The sequence below is a fragment of the Salmo salar genome, chromosome 10, assembly GCF_965601325.2.
Source record: "Salmo salar chromosome 10, fSalSal1, whole genome shotgun sequence".
Taxonomy (NCBI): domain Eukaryota; kingdom Metazoa; phylum Chordata; class Actinopteri; order Salmoniformes; family Salmonidae; genus Salmo; species Salmo salar.
The window spans coordinates 60,302,539-60,328,523 of record NC_138300.1 but is presented as its reverse complement, the minus strand read 5'-3'; the positions used below and the strand labels follow the sequence as shown (position 1 = coordinate 60,328,523).

At 46.0% G+C, this 25,985-nt stretch overlaps 1 protein-coding gene across 5 annotated transcripts in view; it reads right to left on the bottom strand.

Annotated features, from left to right (window-relative positions):
- The window catches only part of LOC106576565 (tumor protein 63), a 173,303-nt gene that overhangs the window by 90,213 nt on the left and 57,105 nt on the right, over nucleotides 1-25,985 (bottom strand). The window contains exon 1 of one of the 5 annotated variants that reach the window (XM_045687995.2): nucleotides 7,205-7,384. The exons of the other annotated variants lie outside the window; for them this stretch is intronic. Coding sequence (XP_045543951.1) covers nucleotides 7,205-7,246 — 42 coding nt within the window. The 5' untranslated portion in view covers nucleotides 7,247-7,384. Of the gene's footprint in view, nucleotides 1-7,204; nucleotides 7,385-25,985 lie in introns of those variants that run through there. 5 annotated transcript variants of the gene reach the window in all.

The following is a 25,985-nucleotide window of genomic DNA, read 5'->3' as shown; positions in this document are numbered from 1 at the left end:
AGCTAATGGAACTATTGGAGCTAATGGAACTACTGGAGCTAATGGAACTACTGGAGCTAATGGAAGTACTGGAGCTAATGGAACTATTGGAGCTAATGGAGCTAACAGAACTATTGGAGCTAACGGAACTACTGGAGCTAACGGAACTACTGGAGCTAATGGAGCTAATGGAGCTAATGGAACTATTGGAGCTAATGGAACTACTGGAGCATTTGGAACTATTGGAGCTAATGAAACTACTGGAGCTAATGGAACTACTGGAGCTAATGGATCTACTGGAGCTAATGGAACTATTGGAGCTACTTGAACTACTGGAGCTAATGGAACTATTGGATCTAATGGAACTACTGGAGCATTTGGAACTACTGGAGCTATTGGAACTATTGGAGCTAATGGAACTTTTAGAGCTTATGGAACTATTGGAGCATTTGGAACTATTGGAGCTAATGGAACTACTGGAGCTAATGGAACTACTGGAGCTAATGGAACTATTGGAGCTAATGGAACTATTGGAGCTAATGGAACTATTGGAGCTACTGGAACTACTGGAGCTAATTGAACTACTGGAGCATTTGGAACTATTGGAGCTACTGGAACTATTGGAGCCAATGGAAGTACTGGAGCATTTGGAACTTTTGGAGCATTTGGAACTATTGGAGCTAATGGAACTACTGGAGCTAATGGAACTACTGGAGCTAATGGAAGTACTGGAGCTAATGGAACTATTGGAGCTAATGGAGCTAACAGAACTATTGGAGCTAACGGAACTACTGGAGCTAACGGAACTACTGGAGCTAATGGAGCTAATGGAACTATTAGAGCTTATGGAACTATTGGAGCATTTCGAACTACTGGAGCTAATGGAAATACTGGAGCTAATGGAACTACTGGAGCTAATGGAACTACTGGAGCTAATGGAACTATTGGAGCTACTGGAACTATTGGAGCTACTGGAACTACTGGAGCTAATGAAATATTGGAGCAACTGGAGCTAATGAAATATTGGAGCTACTGGAACTATTGGAGCTACTGGAACTATTGGAGCTAATGGAACTATTGGAGCTAATGGAACTACTGGAGCTAATGGAACTACTGGAGCTAATGGAACTACTGGAGCTAATGGAACTATTGGAGCTAATGGAACTACTGGAGCTAATGGAAATATTGGAGCTAATGGAACTACTGGAGCTAATGGAACTACTGGAGCTAATGGAACTACTGGAGCTAATGGAACTAATGGAACTACTGGAGCATTTGGAACTACTGGAGCTACTGGAACTATTGGAGCTAATGGACCTTTTAGAGCTTATGGAACTATTGGAGCATTTGGAACAATTGGAGCTAATGGAACTATTGGAACTAATGGAACTACTGGAGCTAATGGAACTATTGGAGCTAATGGAACTATTGGAGCTAACGGAACTACTGGAGCATTTGGAACTATTGGAGCTACTGGAACTACTGGAGCTAATGGAACTATTGGAGCTAATGGAACTATTGGAGCGACTGGAACTATTGGAGCTAATGGAACTACTGGAGCATTTGGAACTACTGGAGCTAATGAAACTATTGGAGCATTTGGAACTATTGGAGCTAATGGAACTATTGGAACTAATGGAACTACTGGAGCTAATGGAACTATTGGAGCTAATGGAACTATTGGAGCTACTGGAACTATTGGAGCTAATGGAACTACTGGAGCATTTGGAACTACTGGAGCTTATGAAACTATTGGAGCATTCTGAACTAATGGAGCTACTGGAACTATTGGAGTTAATGGAACTATTGAAGCTAATGGAACTATTGGAGCTACTGTAACTATTGGATCAAATGGAACTACTGGAGCATTTGGAACTACTGGAGCATCTGGAACTACTGGAGCTACTGGAACTATTGGAGGGAATGGAACTATTGGAGCTAATGGAACTATTGGAGCTAATGGAACTACTGGAGCTAATGGAACTATTGGAGCTAATGGAACTTTTGGAGCTAATGGAACTATTGGAGCTAATGGAACTATTGGAGCTAATGGAAATATTGGAGCTAATGGAACTATTGGAGCTAATGGAACTATTGGAGCTAATGGAACTATTGGAGCTAATGGAACTATTGGAGCTAATGGAACTATTGGAGCTAATGGAAATATTGGAGCTAATGGAACTTTTGGAGCTAATGGAACTATTGGAGCTAATGGAACTATTGGAGCTAATGGAACTATTGGAGCTAATGGAACTATTGGAGCTAATGGAACTATTGGAGCTAATGGAACTATTGGAGCTAATGGAGCTATTGGAGCTAATGGAGCTATTGGAACTATTGGAGCTAATGAAACTATTGGAGCTAATGGAACTATTGGAGCTAATGGAACTAATGGAACAATTGGAACTAATGGAACTACTGGAACTAATGGAACTACTGGAGCTATTGGAGCTATTGGAACTACTGGAGCTAACGGAACTATTGTAGCTAACGGAACTATTGGAGCTAATGGAACTTTTGGAGCTAATGGAAATACTGGAGCTAATGGAACTATTTGAGCATTTGGAAATATTGGAGCTAATAGAACTATTGGAAATAATGGAACTACTGGAGCTAATGGAACTATTGGAGCTAATGGAACTATTGGAGCTAATGGAACTACTGGAGCATTTGGAACTATTGGAACTACTGGAGCTAATGGAACTACTGGAGCTAATGGATCTACTGGAGCTAATGGAACTATTGGAGCTACTTGAACTATTGGAGCTAATGGAACTATTGGATCTAATGGAACTACTGGAGCATTTGGAACTACTGGAGCTATTGGAACTATTGGAGCTAATGGAACTTTTAGAGCTTATGGAACTATTGGAGCATTTGGAACTATTGGAGCTAATGGAACTACTGGAGCTAATGGAACTACTGGAGCTAATGGAACTATTGGAGCTAATGGAACTATTGGAGCTAATGGAACTATTGGAGCTACTGGAACTACTGGAGCTAATTGAACTACTGGAGCATTTGGAACTATTGGAGCTACTGGAACTATTGGAGCCAATGGAAGTACTGGAGCATTTGGAACTTTTGGAGCATTTGGAACTATTGGAGCTAATGGAACTACTGGAGCTAATGGAACTACTGGAGCTAATGGAAGTACTGGAGCTAATGGAACTATTGGAGCTAATGGAGCTAACAGAACTATTGGAGCTAACGGAACTACTGGAGCTAACGGAACTACTGGAGCTAATGGAGCTAATGGAACAATTGGAGCTAATGGAACTATTGGAGCTAATGGAACTACTGGAGCATTTGGAACTATTGGAACTACTGGAGCTAATGGAACTATTGGAGCTAATGAAACTACTGGAGCTAATGGAACTACTGGAGCTAATGGATCTACTGGAGCTAATGGAACTATTGGAGCTACTTGAACTACTGGAGCTAATGGAACTATTGGATCTAATGGAACTACTGGAGCATTTGGAACTACTGGAGCTATTGGAACTATTGAAGCTAATGGAACTTTTAGAGCTTATGGAACTATTGGAGCATTTGGAACTATTGGAGCTAATGGAACTACTGGAGCTAATGGAACTACTGGAGCTAATGGAACTATTGGAGCTAATGGAACTATTGGAGCTAATGGAACTATTGGAGCTACTGGAACTACTGGAGCTAATTGAACTACTGGAGCATTTTGAACTATTGGAGCTACTGGAACTATTGGAGCCAATGGAAGTACTGGAGCATTTGGAACTTTTGGAGCATTTGGAACTATTGGAGCTAATGGAACTACTGAAGCTAATGGAACTACTGGAGCTAATGGAAGTACTGGAGCTAATGGAACTATTGGAGCTAATGGAACTATTGGAGCTAATGGAACTATTGGAACTATTGGAGCTAATTGAACGATTGGAACTAATGGAGCTAATGGAACTTTTGGAGCTAATGGAACTATTGGAGCTAATGGAACAATTGGAACTAATGGAACTACTGGAGCTAATGGAACTACTGGAGCTAATGGAACTATTGGAGCTAATGGAACTATTGGAGCTAATGGAACTATTGGAGCTACTGGAACTACTGGAGCTAATTGAACTACTGGAGCATTTTGAACTATTGGAGCTACTGGAACTATTGGAGCCAATGGAAGTACTGGAGCATTTGGAACTTTTGGAGCATTTGGAACTATTGGAGCTAATGGAACTACTGAAGCTAATGGAACTACTGGAGCTAATGGAAGTACTGGAGCTAATGGAACTATTGGAGCTAATGGAACTATTGGAGCTAATGGAACTATTGGAACTATTGGAGCTAATTGAACGATTGGAACTAATGGAGCTAATGGAACTTTTGGAGCTAATGGAACTATTGGAGCTAATGGAACAATTGGAACTAATGGAACTACTGGAGCTAATGGAACTACTGGAGCTAATGGAACTACTGGAGCTATTGGAACTACTGGAGCTAACGGAACTATTGGAGCTAATGGAACTATTGGAGCTAATGGAACTTTTGGAGCTAATGGAAATTCTGGAGCAAATGGAATTATTTGAGCATTTGGAACTATTGGAGCTAATAGAACTATTGGAAATAATGGAATTACTGGAGCTAATGGAACTACTGGTGCTAATGGAACTATTGGAGCTACTTGAACTACTGGAGCTAATGGAACTATTGGATCTAATGGAACTACTGGAACATTTGGAACTAATAGAACTTTTAGAGCTTATGGAACTATTGGAGCATTTCAAACTACTGGAGCTAATGGAACTACTGGAGCTAATGGAACTACTGGAGCTAATGGAACTACTGGAGCTAATGGAACTATTGGAGCTAATGGAGCTAATGGAACTATTGGAGCTAATGGAACTATTGGAGCTAATGGAACTATTGGAGCTAATGGAACTACTGGAGATAATGGAACTACTGGAGCTAATGGAACTATTGGATCTACTGGAACTACGGGAGCATTTGGAACTAATGGAACTTTTAGAGCTTATGGAACTAATGGAACTTTTAGAGCTTATGGAACTATTGGAGCATTTCGAACTACTGGAGCTAATGGAACTACTGGAGCTAATGGAACTACTGGAGCTAATGGAACTACTGGAGCTAATGGAACTATTGGAGCTACTGGAACTATTGGAGCTACTGGAACTACTGGAGCTAATGAAATATTGGAGCTACTGGAGCTAATGAAATATTGGAGCTACTGGAACTATTGGAGCTACTGGAACTATTGGAGCTAATGGAACTATTGGAGCTAATGGAACTACTGGAGCTAATGGAACTACTGGAGCTAATGGAACTACTGGAGCTAATGGAACTACTGGAGCTAATGGAACTATTGGAGCTAATGGAACTACTGGAGCTAATGGAAATATTGGAGCTAATGGAACTACTGGAGCTAATGGAACTACTGGAGCTAATGGAACTACTGGAGCTAATGGAACTACTGGAGCTAATGGAACTATTGGAGCTAATGGAACTACTGGAGCATTTGGAACTACTGGAGCTACTGGAACTATTGGAGCTAATGGACCTTTTAGAGCTAATGGAAATACTGGAGCTTATGGAACTATTGGAGCTAATGGAACTACTGGAGCATTTGGAACTATTGGAGCTACTGGAACTACTGGAGCTAATGGAACTATTGGAGCTAATGGAACTATTGGAGCTACTGGAACTATTGGAGCTAATGGAACTACTGGAGCATTTGGAACTACTGGAGCTAATGAAACTATTGGAGCATTTGGAACTATTGGAGCTAATGGAACTATTGGAACTAATGGAACTACTGGAGCTAATGGAACTATTGGAGCTAATGGAACTATTGGAGCTAACGGAACTACTGGAGCATTTGGAACTATTGGAGCTACTGGAACTACTGGAGCTAATGGAACTATTGGAGCTAATGGAACTATTGGAGCTACTGGAACTATTGGAGCTAATGGAACTACTGGAGCATTTGGAACTACTGGAGCTTATGAAACTATTGGAGCATTCGGAACTACTGGAGCTACTGGAACTATTGGAGCTAATGGAACTATTGGAGCTAATGGAACTATTGGAGCTACTGGAACTATTGGATCAAATGGAACTACTGGAGCATTTGGAACTACTGGAGCTACTGGAACTATTGGAGCTAATGGAACTATTGGAGGGAATGGAACTATTGGAGCTACTGGAACTATTGGAGCAAATGGAACTTACTGGAGCATCTGGAACTACTGGAGCTAATGAAACTATTGGAGCATTCGGAACTACTGGAGCTACTGGAACTATTGGAGCTAATGGAACTATTGGAGCTAATGGAACTATTGGAGCAATAGTAACTATTGGAGCTAATGGAACTACTGGAGCTAATGGAACTACTGGAACTATTAGAACTATTGGAACTATTAGAACTATTAGAACTATTAGAACTACTGGAGCTATTAGAACTACTGGAGCTATTGGAACTATTGGAGCTAATGGAACTATTGGAGCTAATGGAGATAATTGAACTATTGGAGCTAATGGAACTACTGGAGCTATTGGAGATAATGGAACTATTGGAGCTAATGGAACTATTGGAGCTAATGGAGTTAATGGAACTAATGGAACTATGGTGAGTCAGTAGTTCTGATTTCAGATGTTAACAGGGCTAATGGCAGAGTCCAGGGCCACATCTCAACAGGACAGGGTATCGGAGCAGAGCAGCCATTTCATATAGCGCCTCTTCCCCTATTTAACAAACACTCCAGGTGTTTACATTCCCCTGCACACACACACACACACACACACACACACACACACACACACACAACCCCGCACACACGCAGATAAACACATACAAAGCCACTGAATCGAAACACAAACGAAAAGTAATCTGCTGCCTAAACATCTTTCTCCATTTGTTTGTCTGTGAGTGCCACAGACAGATTTAAAATAATCACTTTGTTTTTAACTATTTCAACTTTTTCAAATTCCTTCTTTATGTTAGAGCCCCTATACCACCACTAAGCCCTAAGCCGCCAATAAACTCCGACACCGAATCACATCAAAAAGATTTCATGGGGTGAAAATATATAAAATATAAAAATGGCAGTAACACTACTATAAAGTATTGATATATTTAGCATTTCACCAGTCCCACCATGGAGCTCCAGAAGCTCCATGAAGCCAAGGGGACGTTAGCGGTCCCTGATGCCCCAGTAGGAGCCTCCTCCCTGGCTCTTACCTCGCTGTATGACGTGGGCGTCCCCGTCTCCAAATACAACATGTTGGCGCTGAGGTTGAGCAGTGCTGCTGCTGTGTGCTCCACAGACTCCAGGATGAATCTACACTTCTGGTCCCTGTCTCAGTCTGAATGAGTGAGTGGCTATGAGGACTATGGATGACAACAGAACAGGACAGGCAAAGAGTCTCTATAGGAATCTATGGGAAGGAGATATATACTGGGGGGGGGGGGGGGGGTTGAGAGGAGGAGGGGTCTAAGGAGCTACCTGTCCAATACCTGGGGTGGTGAGTCCACACCCATCTCCTTGACTACCTCTCTCTCTCTGCTAAGACAGACAAACAGCTCACTCAGTTCATTCCATTCAATACAGTCAGTACAGTTAATACAGTTCACTCAGTTCATTCCATTCAATACAATCAGGACAGTTAATACAGCTCACTCAGTTCATTCCATTCTATACAATCGGCACAGTTAATACAGCTCACTTAGTTCATTCCATTCAATACAATCGGGACTTTTAATACAGTGATTGCTTTCAATGCAACCTGATTTATATCAACTTTACTGCACATTTCAGTTAGTCCTATCATTTTCTAAGGTAAAAACACTTCTGATTTGATACATTATCCACTTCTCTGTTGTACAGAACAACTCAAAGTGACAAGACGTAGCTCTGAATATCCACACAGACTAGTACATTCTAATGTCCTTAAATGCTATCAATGCTGAACGGAACTGAAGTCTACTAGCTGAACCTGTAGTCTAACGTAGATGCAGCAAAGAAGAGCAGATATTTGCTTATGTAAAACAGTAAACAACACTTTCTGATATTTTCAAGGCCTGCACTTTTACTAGCAACTCTATCCTCAAGAAAGGACTAATGCAGAGCAACACCCTGATAACAAAAAAAACAAGAAATGAATAGTACATTGAAGAGGCTATTGAACAGCACATTGAAGAGGCTAATGAATAGCACATTGAAGAGGCTAATGAATAGCACATTGAAGAGGCTAATGAATAGCACATTGAAGAGGCTAATGGATAGCACATTGAAGAGGCTAATGAATAGCACATTAAAGAGGCTAATGAACAGCACATTGAAGAGGCTAATGGATAGCACATTGAAGAGGATAATGAATAGCACATTGAAGAGGCTAATGGATAGCACATTGAAGAGGCTAATGGATAGCACATTGAATGGGATAATGAATAGCACATTGAAGAGGCTAATTACACATGAACGCTATATTGCAGCCGTGAGCATTTCCACTTCACTAAGCTATTTACTGTCTATATTATTACATGAACCTTAATTTGTCATTTAAACTAAGACATTTGAGAAGTTATAATAGTTTACAGTTTAAGATACAGTATATGATATAGAAAGAACCTGAGAGCTGAATCGAGGCCTGAGATACAGGTGAAGAAGGGCTGACAAAGCACAGGATAAATAATATATTGAATTGCATGTGAAATCAAAAAGTAAAACTTAATTTGACAATTGGATATATTTGAGCTATATATTTGAGTTTTTAGCTCCTGAAAAGGTTTTACATATAATGATAAGTACCTTTCAAAGCTTTAGAATAGCTTACACAGCTCACAAATTACCTTGACTAACCTGTAACCCCGCACATAGACGCGGTACCTGTACCCCTGTATATAGCCTCGTTACTAACCGGTACCCCCTGTATATAGCCTCGTTACTAACCGGTACCCCCTGTATATAGCCTCGTTACTAACCAGTACCCCCTGTACATAGCCTCGTTAATAACCGGTACCCCCTGTATATAGTCTCGTTACTAACCGGTACCCCCTGTATATAGCCTCTTTACTAACCGGTACCCCCTGTATATAGCCTCGTTATTGTTCTTTTTAAAAATATTTTCTTAACTCTTTCTTGAACTGCGCTGTTGGTTAAGGGCTTGTCAGTAAGCATTTCACAGTAAGGTCTACACTTATTGTATTTGGCGCATGTAACTAATAAAGTTTGATTTGACAGTGAAAAAAACTGTACACAAATGTTACCATTATGCTCGTATGTAATCAGATCTGTAGTTAGCTAGGCCTACACGTTAACATTATCAAGTGCTAGGCTAATTTGCAGACAGTACTGCAACCTGAGTGGCTGGAGGTATTAAAAGGAGGGGTGGTTGATGACAGTGCAGGGTAACTGTGGCGGAGGTGGGGTAAATTCTATTCCTGAAAGGACAAGAAGGGGAAAGTCTCTCTGACCCGAAGTTAAACTCTTTCAAAGCAGTCACTAAACCTCATTCCTCTATAACCTGGGGTCATCTGGAGTGATCTTCTGCAATCAGTAGCCACACCCAGCCAGGTCACCTAGGGATGGAAATTAAGCTCGCCCTTTAGCCTGAGGCTAACACTAGTAAAACATCTACCAAACTAATTACATTTGCCAAACTAGCACACTGAAAACATTGCATGGAACAGATTTTAGACTGTAGACAGTAGAATGCAGGCCAACCCCGGCTAGTAGAAATTGCCTGACTGGCCAGTGCCCAATATCTAAAAGCTACACACCCAGCCTTGGACCCTGGGGCTACAGACCTACAGGTCAACCTGTCCTGGCTGCAAAGTAGAGGGACACTTTAAACCAAATGGCCTCTATTTTTTTATGTTATAGCCTCCCTAGTCCCTCCCTTGGTACGGTGGCCTCATCTCATTCAAGGATTCACCTATTTTGAAATTGGTAATTAGTTGAGCTAGCTAAACAAACTTCTAATTATGTTAACACAACAGCAGGCAGCATGTTGAATAGAGGTTATGTTAGTGGCTTCTGAATACCCAGGAGAGTTGGAGCAGTACTAGTGTGTCTTCATGGGTAATACAGAGAATAGAGCTGGTTTAAGACAAGCAGACAGCTGTGTAGAGAATAGAGCTGGTTTAAGACAAGCAGACAGCTGTGTAGAGAATAGCGCTGGTTTAAGACAAGCAGACAGCTCTGCAGAGAATAGAGCTGGTTTAAGACAAGCAGACAGCTGTGTAGAGAATAGAGCTGGTTTAAGACAAGCAGACAGCTGTGTAGAGAATAGAGCTGGTTTAAGACAAGCAGACAGCTGTGTAGAGAATAGTGCTGGTTTAAGACAAGCAGACAGCTGTACAGAGAAAAGAGCTGGTTTAAGACAAGCAGACAGCTGTACAGAGAAAAGAGCTGGTTTAAGACAAGCAGACAGCTGTACAGAGAATAAAGCTGGTTTAAGACAAGCAGACAACTCTACAGAGAATAGAGCTGGTTTAAGACAAGCAGACAGCTGTGTAGAGAATAGAGCTGGTTTAAGACAAGCAGACAGCTCTGTAGAGAATAGAGCTGGTTTAAGACAAGCAGACAGCTGTGTAGAGAATAGAGCTGGTTTAAGACAAGCAGACAGCTGTGTAGAGAATAGAGCTGGTTTAAGACAAGCAGACACCTCTGCAGAGAATAGAGCTGGTTTAAGACAAGCAGACAGCTGTGTAGAGAACAGAGCTGGTTTAAGACAAGCAGACAGCTGTGTAGAGAATATAGCTGGTTTAAGACAAGCAGACAGCTGTGTAGAGAATAGAGCTGGTTTAAGACAAGCAGACAGCTCTGCAGAGAATAGAGCTGGTCTAAGACAAGCAGACAGCTGTGTAGAGAATAGAGCTGGTTTAAGACAAGCAGACAGCTCTACAGAGAATAGAGCTGGTTTAAGACAAGCAGACAGCTGTGTAGAGAATAGAGCTGGTTTAAGACAAGCAGACAGCTGTGTTGAGAATATAGCTGGCTTAAGACAAGCAGACACCTCTGCAGAGAATAGAGCTGGTTTAAGACAAGCAGACAGCTGTGTAGAGAATAGAGCTGGTTTAAGACAAGCAGACAGCTGTGTAGAGAATAGTGCAGATGACTAAGTTAAATGTCACTCTGCTCTCATTGTTTGTAACCTTCAAGTCACTTGAATGACCTTATAACACAAAGCCAAATGTAACTTTACAAGTCACAAACATCAAGGTGAGTCCGGTTATCCACATGATCTCTGTAACCGGTCCTAAATGTGAAGAATGGGCACGAGTTTAACTATTGACTTTTAACATTAGACCTCCTAGTCAATGAAAGGACGAGGTGGCACGGTTAAAGTGTCACCTCAGGTGACTCAGGTGACAATGCAGCAAAAGGGAGCAGAGCCCTAAACCTGATCCTCGCAATAATCACAAATTACAGCACAGCTGTGGTGACTGGGGGGGGGGTTAAATCTCTGAGAGAGGACCAGTCTTCAGGGGACTACTGCATTGTTATCAACAGGACAGAATATGTTATTGGGGGTGACATTTAGAAATTAGAATTAATCAAATACATCAATAATACAGTTTTATATTTGGCAACAGGATGTAGATCAGTGATTAAAGCTTGAGTTAGTTCTAAACGGTAGTAGAAACAGGATGTAGATCAGTGATTAAAGCTTGAGTTACTTCTAAACGGTAGAAGGTAAACTACTCACTGTGCACAAACTGGTTGAAACAACGTTGTTTCAATGTAATATGCCAACGTATACTGGAAAATACATTGGATTTGAAAAAAATACTATTGTTTTGAGGGAGAGATTTTCTACCACAGGAACATGTCATCATTAGGGTGACCAGATATATATTTTTATTTAACCTTTATTTAACTAGGCAAGTCAGTTAAGAACAAATTCTTATTTTCAATGACGGCCTAGGAACAGTGGGTTAACTGCCTTGTTCAGGGGCAGCACGACAGATTTGTACCTTGGCAGCTCGGGGATTTGAACTTGCAACCTTTCGGTTACTAGTCCAACATTCTGCCGCCCCAATGTATAAACATACTCAAATGTGGGACAACAGGATGATTTTGTGGGACATTTGCGGGACACCGTAGCCTATATGAACACCCTCCCGCTCATGGTGTAGTGCCAAGAGGAGACCCTCATAAGTTTGATGAAATTACCTTATATCTTTCATTCTAATATAGCTATTTACAGTGCCTTCAGAAAGTATTCATACCCCTTTGACTTATTCCACATTTTGTTGTGTTACAGAAATATGAAGAGTGGTACTCAGTAATGTGTTATATTGGATTTGTCCCAAACATAACACTTTGTATTCAAGACCAAAAATGTATTTTTTTTTCTTGTGTACAGCAGGTGTGTCAAATCAAAGTAAAAGCCATTTAAAAAAAAAACACAATGAATTTGGGCCAGGCATATCCTATTAGGTTTGTTTTTACCAAAAAAAGTGGCCGTACAACCAGGGGCGGAAATCCCGGGGGGGACGGGGGGGACACGACCCCCCCATCCTGGGAAAAATATGATTTGTCCCCCCCAATATATTACTGAAACATAACTATGTAATTTAAATAATATTAATAATACGCAATGAAAGCAATTGTGCTGATTATAGACACTTAATAGCGCATTTTTAAGTTTCAAAAGATTGCGACCCCCCCGCCCTTTGCCTCACAATGGTTTGATCCACTGCCAGTTCCTTAGCTTGCTACGTAACTGCTGTGAGGTTCATCCAGTCAATCGCGCACACACACACTAGCTGAATATGCAGAGCTAGCGCGCAAATATTAACTATTAAGCTAGCTAGTACCTATTCCATTTATGTGGCGTCGTCAAAGATGGAATCAGCATGCAGATGATGTAAGTTAGTGCTTCAAAGTCCCTGTGATAAGGTTAGCGATAAACTGAAGTCCAAACTGAACAGAACTACACTCTCATCTACCATTGTCTTAAATATATTTAATGGTCTCGTTGCAAAAGCTAAATTGTCGCAAGGGAACTTTTATTTATTTATTTTATTTCTCCTTTATTTAACCCGGGTAGCAAAGATTATAGCAAACACCACTGAAACTGAATTGGTGCTCGCTAGCTTTGCAAATTCAGCTATTGTTGGAAGCCAGCCAATATGAAACAAACTATTAAAATTACAAAAGGTTGCAGCATATGTTGTGTAAATGGTGAACTCATACAGCTGTCAACTCTTGTCATTTTAATCCGTTTCACATTTGCTAGCTACCTTTTAGATCGAAGCCCAAATAGAATGATTGAAGATGATAGAAGTCCATCTCCTACTGTAAATAACCTACACACTGTGTGTGTAGCCAGCCAGCCAGCCAGGTAGAAAAATGGCAGAAAAATAAAAGACGGACATCAGAGTATTTTTCAATACACCAAAACGCATAGTAAGAACCCTAGTAGCCTAATATCTCAAAGACTAGTTGATAAAATGTCCATAAGAAAGAAATGAAATTCTAATGGAAATGTTTCACAATGATGTCATTAGGCAGAGCAGGCAACAGATGGCACACAGACAGCAGAGTTGGGGACAGATATGCAGGGACAGACTGGCAGAGACAGGGAGTCTCAGGTAAGTTTGTTGAGTCTTTGTTTGGCAACATTATGAAAGGTTCTCAATTTTTTTTACTTGTAAAATAGGAACATAATTGGAAAATGCCATGGATACCCCCACTCTCAACTTAAACTGGTGACTGAACTAAGATTTGTTAAAGGCAATGGTATTGCTGTTGTGATTAGTTGTGTAGTTTTGGGTACCGGTAGTTAGGAGTACGGCAAACACCTTATTTCTTTGGTTCCTCAATATACATTTACCATATTACAATGTAGGCTATGTGTTTCAGCACTACTTTTGGTGTCCCCCTCAGGAATTGCTCTTGAGAAAATTTCATGTAATTGTCCCCTCCAAAGTGGATATCAGATTTTCGCCCCTGCGTACAACTGGCCCAAACTGCCTATTGATTGGATGCTGTATACAGCGTTTAACATATTAAAACAAAAATTATATTTGTCCAACCTTTGTTGCTATGGTTGCAGATGTGCATAATATGCTGAGACCCTAATCAAAAAGTCTTCAATAACTCCCAAAATAACAAAAACGTAGCTATAGGTTGTTGTAACATTTAAACTAAAAACATGTTTCAAAAATGTGTTTTGCAATGCTTTGTAAAGAAGGGCACCTATTGGTTAAAAAAAAATGAAAGAAAAGCAGACATTGAATAACCCTTTGGGCATGGTGAAGTTATTAATTACACTTTGCTTGCATACAGTAAGCCCTGCCAACGTGCTGCACGCCAAACAGCAATGCATTGCCACACACTCACACCCACACGAGCAAGCCAGTGTATTGTATCATATCATCGCAAATCAGTGGGCACTGAACGAATCGTCTACCGGACCGAAAGTTTAAACGTGTTGTAGGCTAAATGTCCGTGCCAAGTTTCGGTTCCAACGGGTCATTGCTGTAGTCTACAGAAAATTGAATATTGGATTGTCAAAAAGTTATAAGATAAATGATTCACACGCGGGTATAAATTACGACTAAAGGACAATAGGACAAACAAGCGAGTATAAATGAGTCAATAGCTGAGTCATCCTTAATAAAACGCTCACATTTTGATTAATTAAACTTTAAACTACGCAGCTGTCCTGCTTTACAGCGCGCAGCAGAGAGACAGTGTACAGACACGTGTACAGACACATGACACAGTCCTAGTTAGGCTACTAAAATGTTCCAGTCTGGCTTCCGTTTTTAAAGCTTGATAGTGAATAACCCTTAAAACATTAAAAGAAGAAACATATAGGCCTATTACAGAACCATTTGAGTAGTAGTCTAGGCTGGCTACTCAACTACAATACATGTTGATTGCACCATACAGCAATGCTGCGTTCAACCTCACCGATGATCCATGCAGTGCAAACATTTCAAAACCTCCCAGGTCTTTGTGGTTCAATCTGTTTGAAATTCACTGCTCATGAGGGACCATACAGATAATTGTATGTGTGAGGGGTACAGAGATGAGGTAGTCATTCAAAAACCTTGTTAAACACTATTATTGCACCATGAAACGTATTATGTGACTTGTTAAACACGTTTACTCGTTAACTTATTTAGGCCATAACAAAGGGGTTGAATACTGATTGACTCAAAGACATTTCAGCTTTTCATTTTTAATGAATTTGTAAACATTTTGAAAAACATAATTCACACTTTGACATTATGAGGTATTGTGTGTAGGCCACGGACACAGAATCTCAATGTAATCCATTTTAAGTTCAGGCTGTAACATCGGAAGTACACTGTATGTATGCAGTTAGGCCTAACTGTCCAAGTTTAGGTGGAATTTAACCTGAAAGGATTTGAGAAATGTGATTGGTTGAGGAGAGGCCAATGACATTGGCCTATGTCTCCTCTTGTGCTGTGCAGAATATCAGATCTCAACAACCATTGGTGAAGTGTTTAATATCACCAGTAGCCTACCATCCTTATGATTTATAGAAGAGACAGGTTGGAATTTCTGACTGAAATAGGGACAAATCAATGTTTTTATTTTTTTATTAATGGTGTTTTGAATTTGTTGATAAAAACACAGGACATGATTGTTTTGGTTACGGGACAAAGGGCCAAAATGTGGGACTGTCCCACAACCAAAAATCTAAGTTAAACAATGGGACTAAATCCAATCGAATTTTATTTAAAGTGTATTTAAAGTCTGATTTGATTTAGTTCTACTATTTATGTTAGATTTTTTTATTAAGATGGAACCGTGAATCGAACATATCAATTATACATTTGTAGATAAACTGGAATTAAAGGCAGACTAAGTCAATGGCACAGATGGAACTATCCACGCAGAAGATAAATCTCCGTTAAATGTTGATATTTGGTTGAGTTGACAACCAAACACAATTAAATATCACTTTTGAAATACAATAAATAGCCTATATATCACGTCCTGACCAGTATAAGGGGTTATTTGTTATTGTAGTTTGGTCAGGGCGTGCCAGGGGTGTGTTTGTTTTTGTGTTGTCGGGGTTTTTGGGTACTGTTCTATGTTTTGTATTTCTATGGTTTTTCTATGTTGTGTATTTCTTTGTTGGCCTGGTATCAATCAGGGACAGCTGTACATCATTGTTGCTGATTGGGAGTCATACTTAGGTAGCCCTTTTTTTCACCTGTCTTTTGTGGGAAGTTGTTTTTGCACTGCTGTGTTTAGCCTGCAATACTGTGCGTTCGTTTGTTTTGTTGTTAAGTGTTCAATAAAAGTTAAAATGAGCACTCAACCCGCTGCGCCTTGGTCGAATCCTTACGACGCCCGTTACACTATACACTTGTCTATAAGAGTAAAAAAATAAAAAATAAATGTTGGATTCACGTCTCCAACTCAACCAAAAATAAAAGTTAAAGAATGGGATTAAAATAAGCCAGTGGCACAGATGGAAATATCCAAACAGTAGATACAGCTCCTTTAGAAGTTGGTATTTGGTTGCATTAAGTGAATAGTCTAATGTTAAGGCTTTCTTACAAACTAACGTAACAATTTTTATTCAACCTTAAAATGAGTAACACATCCATGGCCACATTTTTTTGAGGTTACTTGTAGCCTAACTATATATTTGTTCTTATCTAATCTTCAGTGTGTATGTTCAAGATGGCACGCATAGGTTGTCGCAGGTCTGTGGAGCTCTTCACCACTGCTGTAATAATCTGTCAGAATCTCCAACAGCATTGATGATTTGTACCGTGTACTTTTAATGTAATCTCAACTGCAATCCAGGTCATTTGGTTCTGCTATGAGATGAAGACCACTGTTAACACATTAATCTGTTGTATAAATTAACTAAATATCTGATATTGTGAACATTTCTGTGCTTTTAAATAGTTGAAAGCACAGTGATAGACATTTGGGTGACAACAAAAAACCCCAAAATCCAACATTGTTTTTCCGTTGTAATTTTGTTGTGATTTTAGGTGGTTTTAAAGCATAGCGGTAAGACAATTCAACTAACTTTTGACTCGTTTTGCCTGGGTGAATACACGTTGTCATCACAACCAAATATTACCAAATTATCCACGCTCAAATAACGGGGTCTGCCCAATGGGTATGCATGTACTTCAACACCTAACAACAGCTTGTTTATTACAGAGAGTTAGCCACAAGCTAAAGTAATTAGCTAAAGGCTGTGGAGTATTCTTATGAGAGTATTTTAAATTTAAACATGTTTCAATTAATCAAAAAACGCAACATGAATGAATGTGCTGTTTCTGATACGCCATGGTTTCAGTGGATTTCTAACTCACAGAAGAATAAGAATATAGCTGCAAGCAGCAATGCCCGAAGGAGAATATAGCTACAAGCAGCAATGCCCGAAGAAGAATATAGCTGCAAACAGCAATGCCCGAAGAAGAATATAGCTGCAAGCAGCAATTCCAGGGTTCAAGCTGTGAGTCCACTGTGCCATCATCAGGACAAATTGGGACAAACCCCTTAGGATGAGCTACCTCTGTACTTCTTACCACGCTTGCCAAATATCAGAACTCAACATCAAACACATCATGCAATTATGCATTTGATTTATTATGGACAATTTTCAATGATGTTGACTACTTGAAATGTCTTCTCTAGAATTTCTGGATTGATTGGTACCAAATTTGGTATATAGCATACATGTACCCATTGTCTTCATATATTTTCCAGGACTCAAGCTCAAACAATATGGCCGCTATGAGCCAATGAGCTTGCACAAATGTTTTTTCCTGTCCAACAGCACCACCATTCGGCCAAACTGAACCATATTGTACAGGTTAGCTAGACTCAAAGCCCTTAGCATGTGTGTCAAATTTCATAAAACAGAATCAAACCGATTCAGAGATATAAACATGCGCCCGTTATACGATAAAAAATAATTAAATAAATATCGCCACCCTGTGCTGGATCTGAATATGCTAGCATTTGTTGAGTCTTGACAGGGTTTGTAACGTATGTAGTAGCAAGTTTTGTTGCAATATCATTTTCCTGTGTCTGATGTATACGCATTTATATGCTAGATGACGCCCACATGGCTGTTTATTGGTCAATGTAGCTATCCAACTTAGTTTAACATAAAACAAACAAACATATGTTGTTGAAAATACCGATTTTTTTTTCTTTCTTCCAAAATGGCGGGAAATCCATCATGGCAGATTTGAGGTAAATATCTTCCTTGTAAGAAGAGTGACCTATGTACCAAATTTCACAACTCTAAGTCACATGGTGTAAGGGAATGAGTAGGGCTGTGAAGGTGACCTTATTACCGCCACACCGGCAATCAGGAGACATGACCGTAGTCAAATTCCATGTCGCCGTTGAGTCTCCAAAACTGAGCTCTGATGGTAGCCTACCAAACTTGCTAGCAGACAGTCGATAATGGCGGCTCTATTGTCTCTCTAAAGATCAATGCAAATAAATAAAACACTTCATGATAGCCCTGGCATTCAGAGTTTGAGCGGAATTTGTACAATGAAAACCAGCTCCTCAGGATAACCTGTTGTAGTGAGAGCCAGCTCCTCAGAATCACCTGTTGTAGTGAGAGCCAGCTCCTCAGAATCACCTGTTGTAGTGAGAGCCAGCTCCTCAGAATCACCTGTTGTAGTGAGAGCCAGCTCCTCAGAATCACCTGTTGCAGTGAGAGCCAGCTCCTCAGAATCACCTGTTGCAGTGAGAGCCAGCTCCTCAGGATCACCTGTTGCAGTGAGAGCCAGCTCCTCAGGATCACCTGTTGCAGTGAGAGCCAGCTCCTCAGGATCACCTGTTGTAGTGAGAGCCAGCTCCTCAGAATCACCTGTTGCAGTGAGAGTCAGCTCCTCAGAATCACCTGTTGTAGTGAGAGCCAGCTCCTCAGAATCACCTGTTGCAGTGAGAGCCAGCTCCTCAGGATCACCTGTTGCAGTGAGAGCCAGCTCCTCAGGATCACCTGTTGCAGTGAGAGCCAGCTCCTCAGGATCACCTGTTGTAGTGAGAGCCAGCTCCTCAGGATCACCTGTTGTAGTGAGAGCCAGCTCCTCAGGATCACCTGTTGTAGTGAGAGCCAGCTCCTCAGGATCACCTGTTGTAGTGAGAGCCAGCTCCTCAGGATCACCTGTTGTAGTGAGAGCCAGCTCCTCAGAATCACCTGTTGTAGTGAGAGCCAGCTCCTCAGGATCACCTGTTGTAGTGAGAGCCAGCTCCTCAGAATCACCTGTTGTAGTGAGAGCCAGCTCCTCAGAATCACCTGTTGTAGTGAGAGCCAGCTCCTCAGAATCACCTGTTGTAGTGAGAGCCAGCTCCTCAGGATCACCTGTTGTAGTGAGAGCCAGCTCCTCAGGATCACCTGTTGTAGTGAGAGCCAGCTCCTCAGAATCACCTGTTGTAGTGAGAGCCAGCTCCTCAGGATCACCTGTTGTAGTGAGAGCCAGCTCCTCAGGATCACCTGTTGTAGTGAGAGCCAGCTCCTCAGGATCACCTGTTGTAGCTCCTCATAGATAGAAACTCACTGCAGGTTTTGAAAAATCGCTATTTTGTTATTTTTTTATCCTACCCTGTGATGTCACAGAGAAGCAGTTATGTCACTACTTATGTCTTTTTTTTAAAGCACAGATCATAGAAATTCACTTTGGTGCTGGAAATAATGAATATTGGAGGTTGAAAAGTGGTGGAATTGCCCTTTAAGAGCCTTTTCCTAAATCTGCTAGATTAGTGCTGTATCGTGTGTCATGGTGCAGAGAGAGAGAGAGGGAGACACCTGGCTTTAAACTGACTGACTGACAGCTTCCCTCCATATTGACAGACAGACGGCAAACGGTAAAAGAGGCCATGGCTGGGAAATTGCATTTGCAGTGATATGTCAGCACATTGTGTTTTGTTTGAATCCTGGCCCATCTCCTTTGACAAACATCCTGAAGTTCTTTTAGTGACACTGCAGCACAACACCTCTGGCTTCTGCCTAGTCACCCTGCTATCCAATGTTTTCATTGGACCGGTAGATGCAACAACAACAAAAAAGACAGGGTGTCTCTCACACTGTCAACTATGCTGAATTGGGGCCTCCCGAGTGGCACAGCGGTCTAAGGTTCTGCATCGCAGTGCTAGAGGAATCAATACAGAACCGGGTTCGATCCCGGGATGTGTCACAGCCGGCCACAACCGGGGGACCCATGAGGCGGTGCACAATTGGCCCAGCGTCATCAGGGCTAGGTGAAGGGTTTGGCCGGCTGGGATATCCTTGTTCCATTGCACTCTATCGACTCCTGGTGGCAGGTATGCACGCTGACTTCGGTCGCCATGTGTATGGTGTTTCCTCCGACACATTCGTGCGGCTGGCTTCCGGGTTAAGCGAGCAGTGTGGCTTGGCGGGGTCGTGTTTCTGAGGACGCATGGCTCTTGACCTTCGTTGCAATAGAATTCACATGGCTGTTTATTGTTAGCGCACCTGTAAACATCAACACCTGCTTTGTGACCTTTCGGTTTTCTTTTACAGCATCATGAGGGTGGAGTTTGTCCATCCGGTATTGGTCTGTTCTGCTCTGGAGACCCCACTGCCTTACTGCCTCCCCCTTCCACCCCACTGCCTTACTGCCTCCCCCTTCCACCCCACTGCCTTACTGCGTCCCCCTTCCACCCCACTGCCTTACTGCCTCCCCCTTCCACCCCACTGCCTTACTGCCTCCCCCTTCCACCCCACTGCCTTACTGCCTCCCCCTTCCTCCCCCACTGCCTTACTGCCTCCCCCTTCCACCCCCTTGCCTTACTGCCTCCCCCTTCCACCCCCCTTGCCTTACTGCCTCCCCCTTCCACCCCACTGCCTTACTGCCTCCCCCTTCCACCCCACTGCCTTACTGCCTCCCCCTTCCACCCCACTGCCTTACTGCCTCCCCCTTCCACCCCACTGTTTTACTGCCTCCCCCTTCCTCCCCCACTGCCTTACTGCGTCCACCTTCCACCCCCCTTGCCTTACTGCCTCCCCATTCCACCCCACTGCCTTACTGCCTCCCCCTTCCACCCCACTGCCTTACTGCGTCCCCCTTCCACCCCCCTTGCCTTACTGCCTCCCAATTCCACCCCCTTGCCTTACTGCCTCCCCCTTCCACCCCCCTTGCCTTACTGCCTCCCCCTTCCACCCCACTGCCTTACTGCCTCCCCCTTCCACCCCACTGCCTTACTGCCTCCCCCTTCCACCCCACTGCCTTACTGCCTCCCCCTTCCACCCCACTGTTTTACTGCCTCCCCCTTCCTCCCCCACTGCCTTACTGCGTCCCCCTTCCACCCCCTTGCCTTACTGCCTCCCCCTTCCACCCCACTGCCTTACTGCCTCCCCCTTCCACCCCACTGCCTTACTGCGTCCCCCTTCCACCCCCCTTGCCTTACTGCCTCCCCCTTCCACCCAACTGCCTTACTGCCTCCCCCTTCCACCCCACTGCCTTACTGCCTCCCCCTTCCACCCCACTGCCTTACTGCCTCCCCCTTCCTCCCCCACTGCCTTACTGCCTCCCCTTCCCCCCCACTGCTTTACTGCCTCCCCCTTCCTCCCCCACTGCCTTACTGCCTCCCCTTACTGCATCCCCCTTCCACCCCCTTGCGTTACTGCCTCCCCCTTCCACCCCACTGCCTTACTGCCTCCCCCTTCCACCCCACTGCCTTACTGCCTCCCCCCTTCCACCCCACTGCCTTACTGCCTCCCCCCTTCCACCCCACTGCCTTACTGCCTCCCCCTTCCACCCCACTGCCTTACTGCCTCCCTTTCCACCCCACTGCCTTACTGCCTCCCCCCTTCCACCCCACTGTTTTACTGCCTCCCCCAATACACCCCACTGCCTTACTGCCTCCCCCCTTCCACCCCACTGCCTTACTGCCTCCCCCTTCCTCCCCCACTGCCTTACTGCCTCCCCCTTCCACCCCCACTGCCTTACTGCCTCCCCTTCCCCCCCCACTGCCTTACTGCCTCCCCCTTCCTCCCCCACTGCCTTACTGCCTCCCCTTACTGCATCCCCCTTCCACCCCACTGTTTTACTGCCTCCCCCTTCCTCCCCCACTGCCTTACTGCGTCCCCCTTCCACCCCCCTTGCCTTACTGCCTCCCCCTTCCACCGCACTGCCTTACTGCCTCCCCCTTCCACCCCACTGCCTTAGTGCGTCCCCCTTCCACCCCCCTTGCCTTACTGCCTCCCCCTTCCACCCAACTGCCTTACTGCCTCCCCCTTCCACCCCACTGCCTTACTGCCTCCCCCTTCCACCCCACTGCCTTACTGCCTCCCCCTTCCTCCCCCACTGCCTTACTGCCTCCCCTTCCCCCCCACTGCTTTACTGCCTCCCCCTTCCTCCCCCACTGCCTTACTGCCTCCCCTTACTGCATCCCCCTTCCACCCCCTTGCCTTACTGCCTCCCCCTTCCACCCCACTGCCTTACTGCCTCCCCCTTCCACCCCACTGCCTTACTGCCTCCCCCCTTCCACCCCACTGCCTTACTGCCTCCCCCCTTCCACCCCACTGCCTTACTGCCTCCCCCTTCCACCCCACTGCCTTACTGCCTCCCTTTCCACCCCACTGCCTTACTGCGTCCCCCCTTCCACCCCACTGTTTTACTGCCTCCCCCAAACCACCCCACTGCCTTACTGCCTCCCCCCTTCCACCCCACTGCCTTACTGCCTCCCCCTTCCTCCCCCACTGCCTTACTGCCTCCCCCTTCCACCCCCACTGCCTTACTGCCTCCCCTTCCCCCCCCACTGCCTTACTGCCTCCCCCTTCCTCCCCCACTGCCTTACTGCCTCTCCTTACTGCATCCCCCTTCCACTCCCTTGCCTTACTGCCTCCCCCTTCCTCCCCCACTGCAATACTGCCTCCACCTTCCACCCCCCTTGCCTTACTGCCTCCCCCTTCCACACCCACTGCCTTACTGCCTCTCCCTTCCACCCCACTGCCTTACTGCCTCCCCCTTCCACCCCACTGCCTTACTGCCTCCCCCTTCCACCCCACTGCCTTACTGCCTCCCCCTTCCACCCCACTGTTTTACTGCCTCCCCCTTCCTCCCCCACTGCCTTACTGCATCCCCCTTCCACCCCCCTTGCCTTACTGCCTCCCCCTTCCACCCCACTGCCTTACTGCCTCCCCCTTCCACCCCACTGCCTTACTGCGTCCCCCTTCCACCCCCCTTGCCTTACTGCCTCCCCCTTCCACCCAACTGCCTTACTGCCTCCCCCTTCCACCCCACTGCCTTACTGCCTCCCCCTTCCTCCCCCACTGCCTTACTGCCTCCCCTTCCCCCCCACTGCTTTACTGCGTCCCCCTTCCACCCCCCTTGCCTTACTGCCTCCCCTTCCCCCCCACTGCTTTACTGCCTCCCCCTTCCTCCCCCACTGCCTTACTGCCTCCCCTTACTGCATCCCCCTTCCACCCCCTTGCCTTACTGCCTCCCCCTTCCACCCCACTGCCTTACTGCCTCCCCCTTCCACCCCACTGCCTTACTGCCTCCCCCCTTCCACCCCACTGCCTTACTGCCTCCCCCCTTCCACCCCACTGTCTTACTGCCTCCCCCTTCCACCCCACTGCCTTACTGCCTCCCTTTCCACCCCACTGCCTTACTGCCTCCCCCCTTCCACCCCACTGCCTTACTGCCTCCCCCTTCCTCCCCCACTGCCTTACTGCCTCCCCCTTCCACCCCCACTGCCTTACTGCCTCCCCTTCCCCCCCCACTGCCTTACTGCCTCCCACTTCCTCCCCCACTGCCTTACTGCCTCCCCTTACTGCATCACCCTTCCACTCCCTTGCCTTACTGCCTCCCCCTTCCTCCCCCACTGCCTTACTGCCTCCACCTTCCACCCCCCTTGCCTTACTGCCTCCCCCTTCCACACCCACTGCCTTACTGCCTCTCCCTTCCACCCCACTGCCTTACTGCCTCCCCCTTCCACCCCACTGCCTTACTGCCTCCCCCTTCCACCCCACTGCCTTACTGCCTCCCCCCTTCCACCCCACTGCCTTACTGCCTCCCCCTTCCACCCCACTGTTTTACTGCCTCCCCCTTCCTCCCCCACTGCCTCCCCATTCCACCCCCTTGCCTTACTGCCTCCACCTTCCACCCCACTGCCTTACTGCCTCTCCCTTCCACCCCACTGCCTTACTGCCTCCCCCTTCCACCCCCTTGCCTTACTGCCTCCCCCTTCCACCCCACTGCCTTACTGCCTCCCCCTTCCACCCCACTGACTTACTGCCTCCCCCTTCCACCCCACTGACTTACTGCCTCCCCCTTCCACCCCACTGCCTCCCCCTTCCACCCCACTGTTTTACTGCCTCCCCTTCCTTCCCCACTGCCTTACTGCCTCCCCTTCCACCCCCCTGCCTTACTGCCTCCCCCTTCCACCCCCTTGCCTTACTGCCTCCCCCTTCCACCCCACTGCCTTACTGCCTCCCCCTTCCACCCCACTGCCTTACTGCCTCCCCCTTCCACCTCACTGCCTTACTGCCTCCTCCTTCCACCCCACTGCCTTACTGCCTCCCCCTTCCACCCCACTGCCTTACTGCCTCCCCCTTCCACCCCACTGTTTTACTGCCTCCCCCTTCCTCCCCCACTGCCTCCCCCTTCCACCCCCTTGCCTTACTGCCTCCCCCTTCCACCCCCTTGCCTTACTGCCTCCCCCTTCCACCCACTGCCTTACTGCCTCCCCCTTCCACCCAACTGCCTTACTGCCTCCCCCTTCCACCCCACTGCCTTACTGCCTCCCCCTTCCACCCCACTGCCTTACTGCCTCTCCCTTCCACCCCACTGTTTTACTGCCTCCCCCTTCCTCCCCCACTGCCTTACTGCGTCCCCCTTCCACCCCCTTGCCTTACTGCCTCCCCCTTCCACCCCACTGCCTTACTGCCTCCCCCTTCCACCCCACTGCCTTACTGCCTCCCCCTTCCTCCCCCACTGCCTTACTGCCTCCCTTCCTCCCCCACTGCCTTACTGCCTCCCCTTCCTCCCCCACTGCCTTACTGCCTCCCCTTCCTCCCCCACTGCCTTACTGCATCCCCCTTGCCTTACTGCCTCCCCCTTCCACCCCACTGCCTTACTGCCTCCCCCTTCCACCCCACTGCCTTACTGCCTCCCCCCTTCCACCCCACTGCCTTACTGCCTCCCCCTTCCACCCCACTGCCTTACTGCCTCCCCCTTCCACCCCACTGCCTTACTGCCTCCCCCTTCCACCCCACTGCCTTACTGCCTCCCCCCTTCCACCCCACTGCCTTACTGCCTCCCCCTTCCACCCCACTGCCTTACTGCCTCCCCCTTCCACCCCACTGCCTTACTGCCTCCCCCTTCCACCCCACTGTTTTACTGCCTCCCCCTTCCTCCCCCACTGCCTTACTGCCTCCCCCTTCCACCCCCTTGCCTTACTGCCTCCCCCTTCCACCCCCTTGCCTTACTGCCTCCCCCTTCCACCCCACTGCCTTACTGCCTCCCCCTTCCACCCCACTGCCTCCCCCTTCCACCCCACTGCCTTACTGCCTCCCCCTTCCACCCCACTGTTTTACTGCCTCCCCTGCCTCCCCCACTGCCTTACTGCCTCCCCCTTCCACCCCCACTGCCTTACTGCCTCCCCCTTCCACCCCCTTGCCTTACTGCCTCCCCCTTCCACCCCCTTGCCTTACTGCCTCCCCCTTCCACCCCACTGCCTTACTGCCTCCCCCTTCCACCCCACTGCCTTACTGCCTCCCCCTTCCTCCCCCACTGCCTTACTGCGTCCCCCTTCCACCCCCCTTGCCTTACTGCCTCCCCCTTCCACCCCACTGCCTTACTGCCTCCCCCTTCCACCCCACTGTCTTACTGCCTCCCCCTTCCATCCCACTGCCTTACTGCGTCCCCCTTCCACCCCCCTTGCCTTACTGCCTCCCCCTTCCACCCCACTGCCTTACTGCCTCCCCCTTCCACCCCACTGCCTTACTGCCTCCCGCCTTCCACCCCACTGTTTTACTGCCTCCCCCTTCCACCCCACTGCCTTACTGCC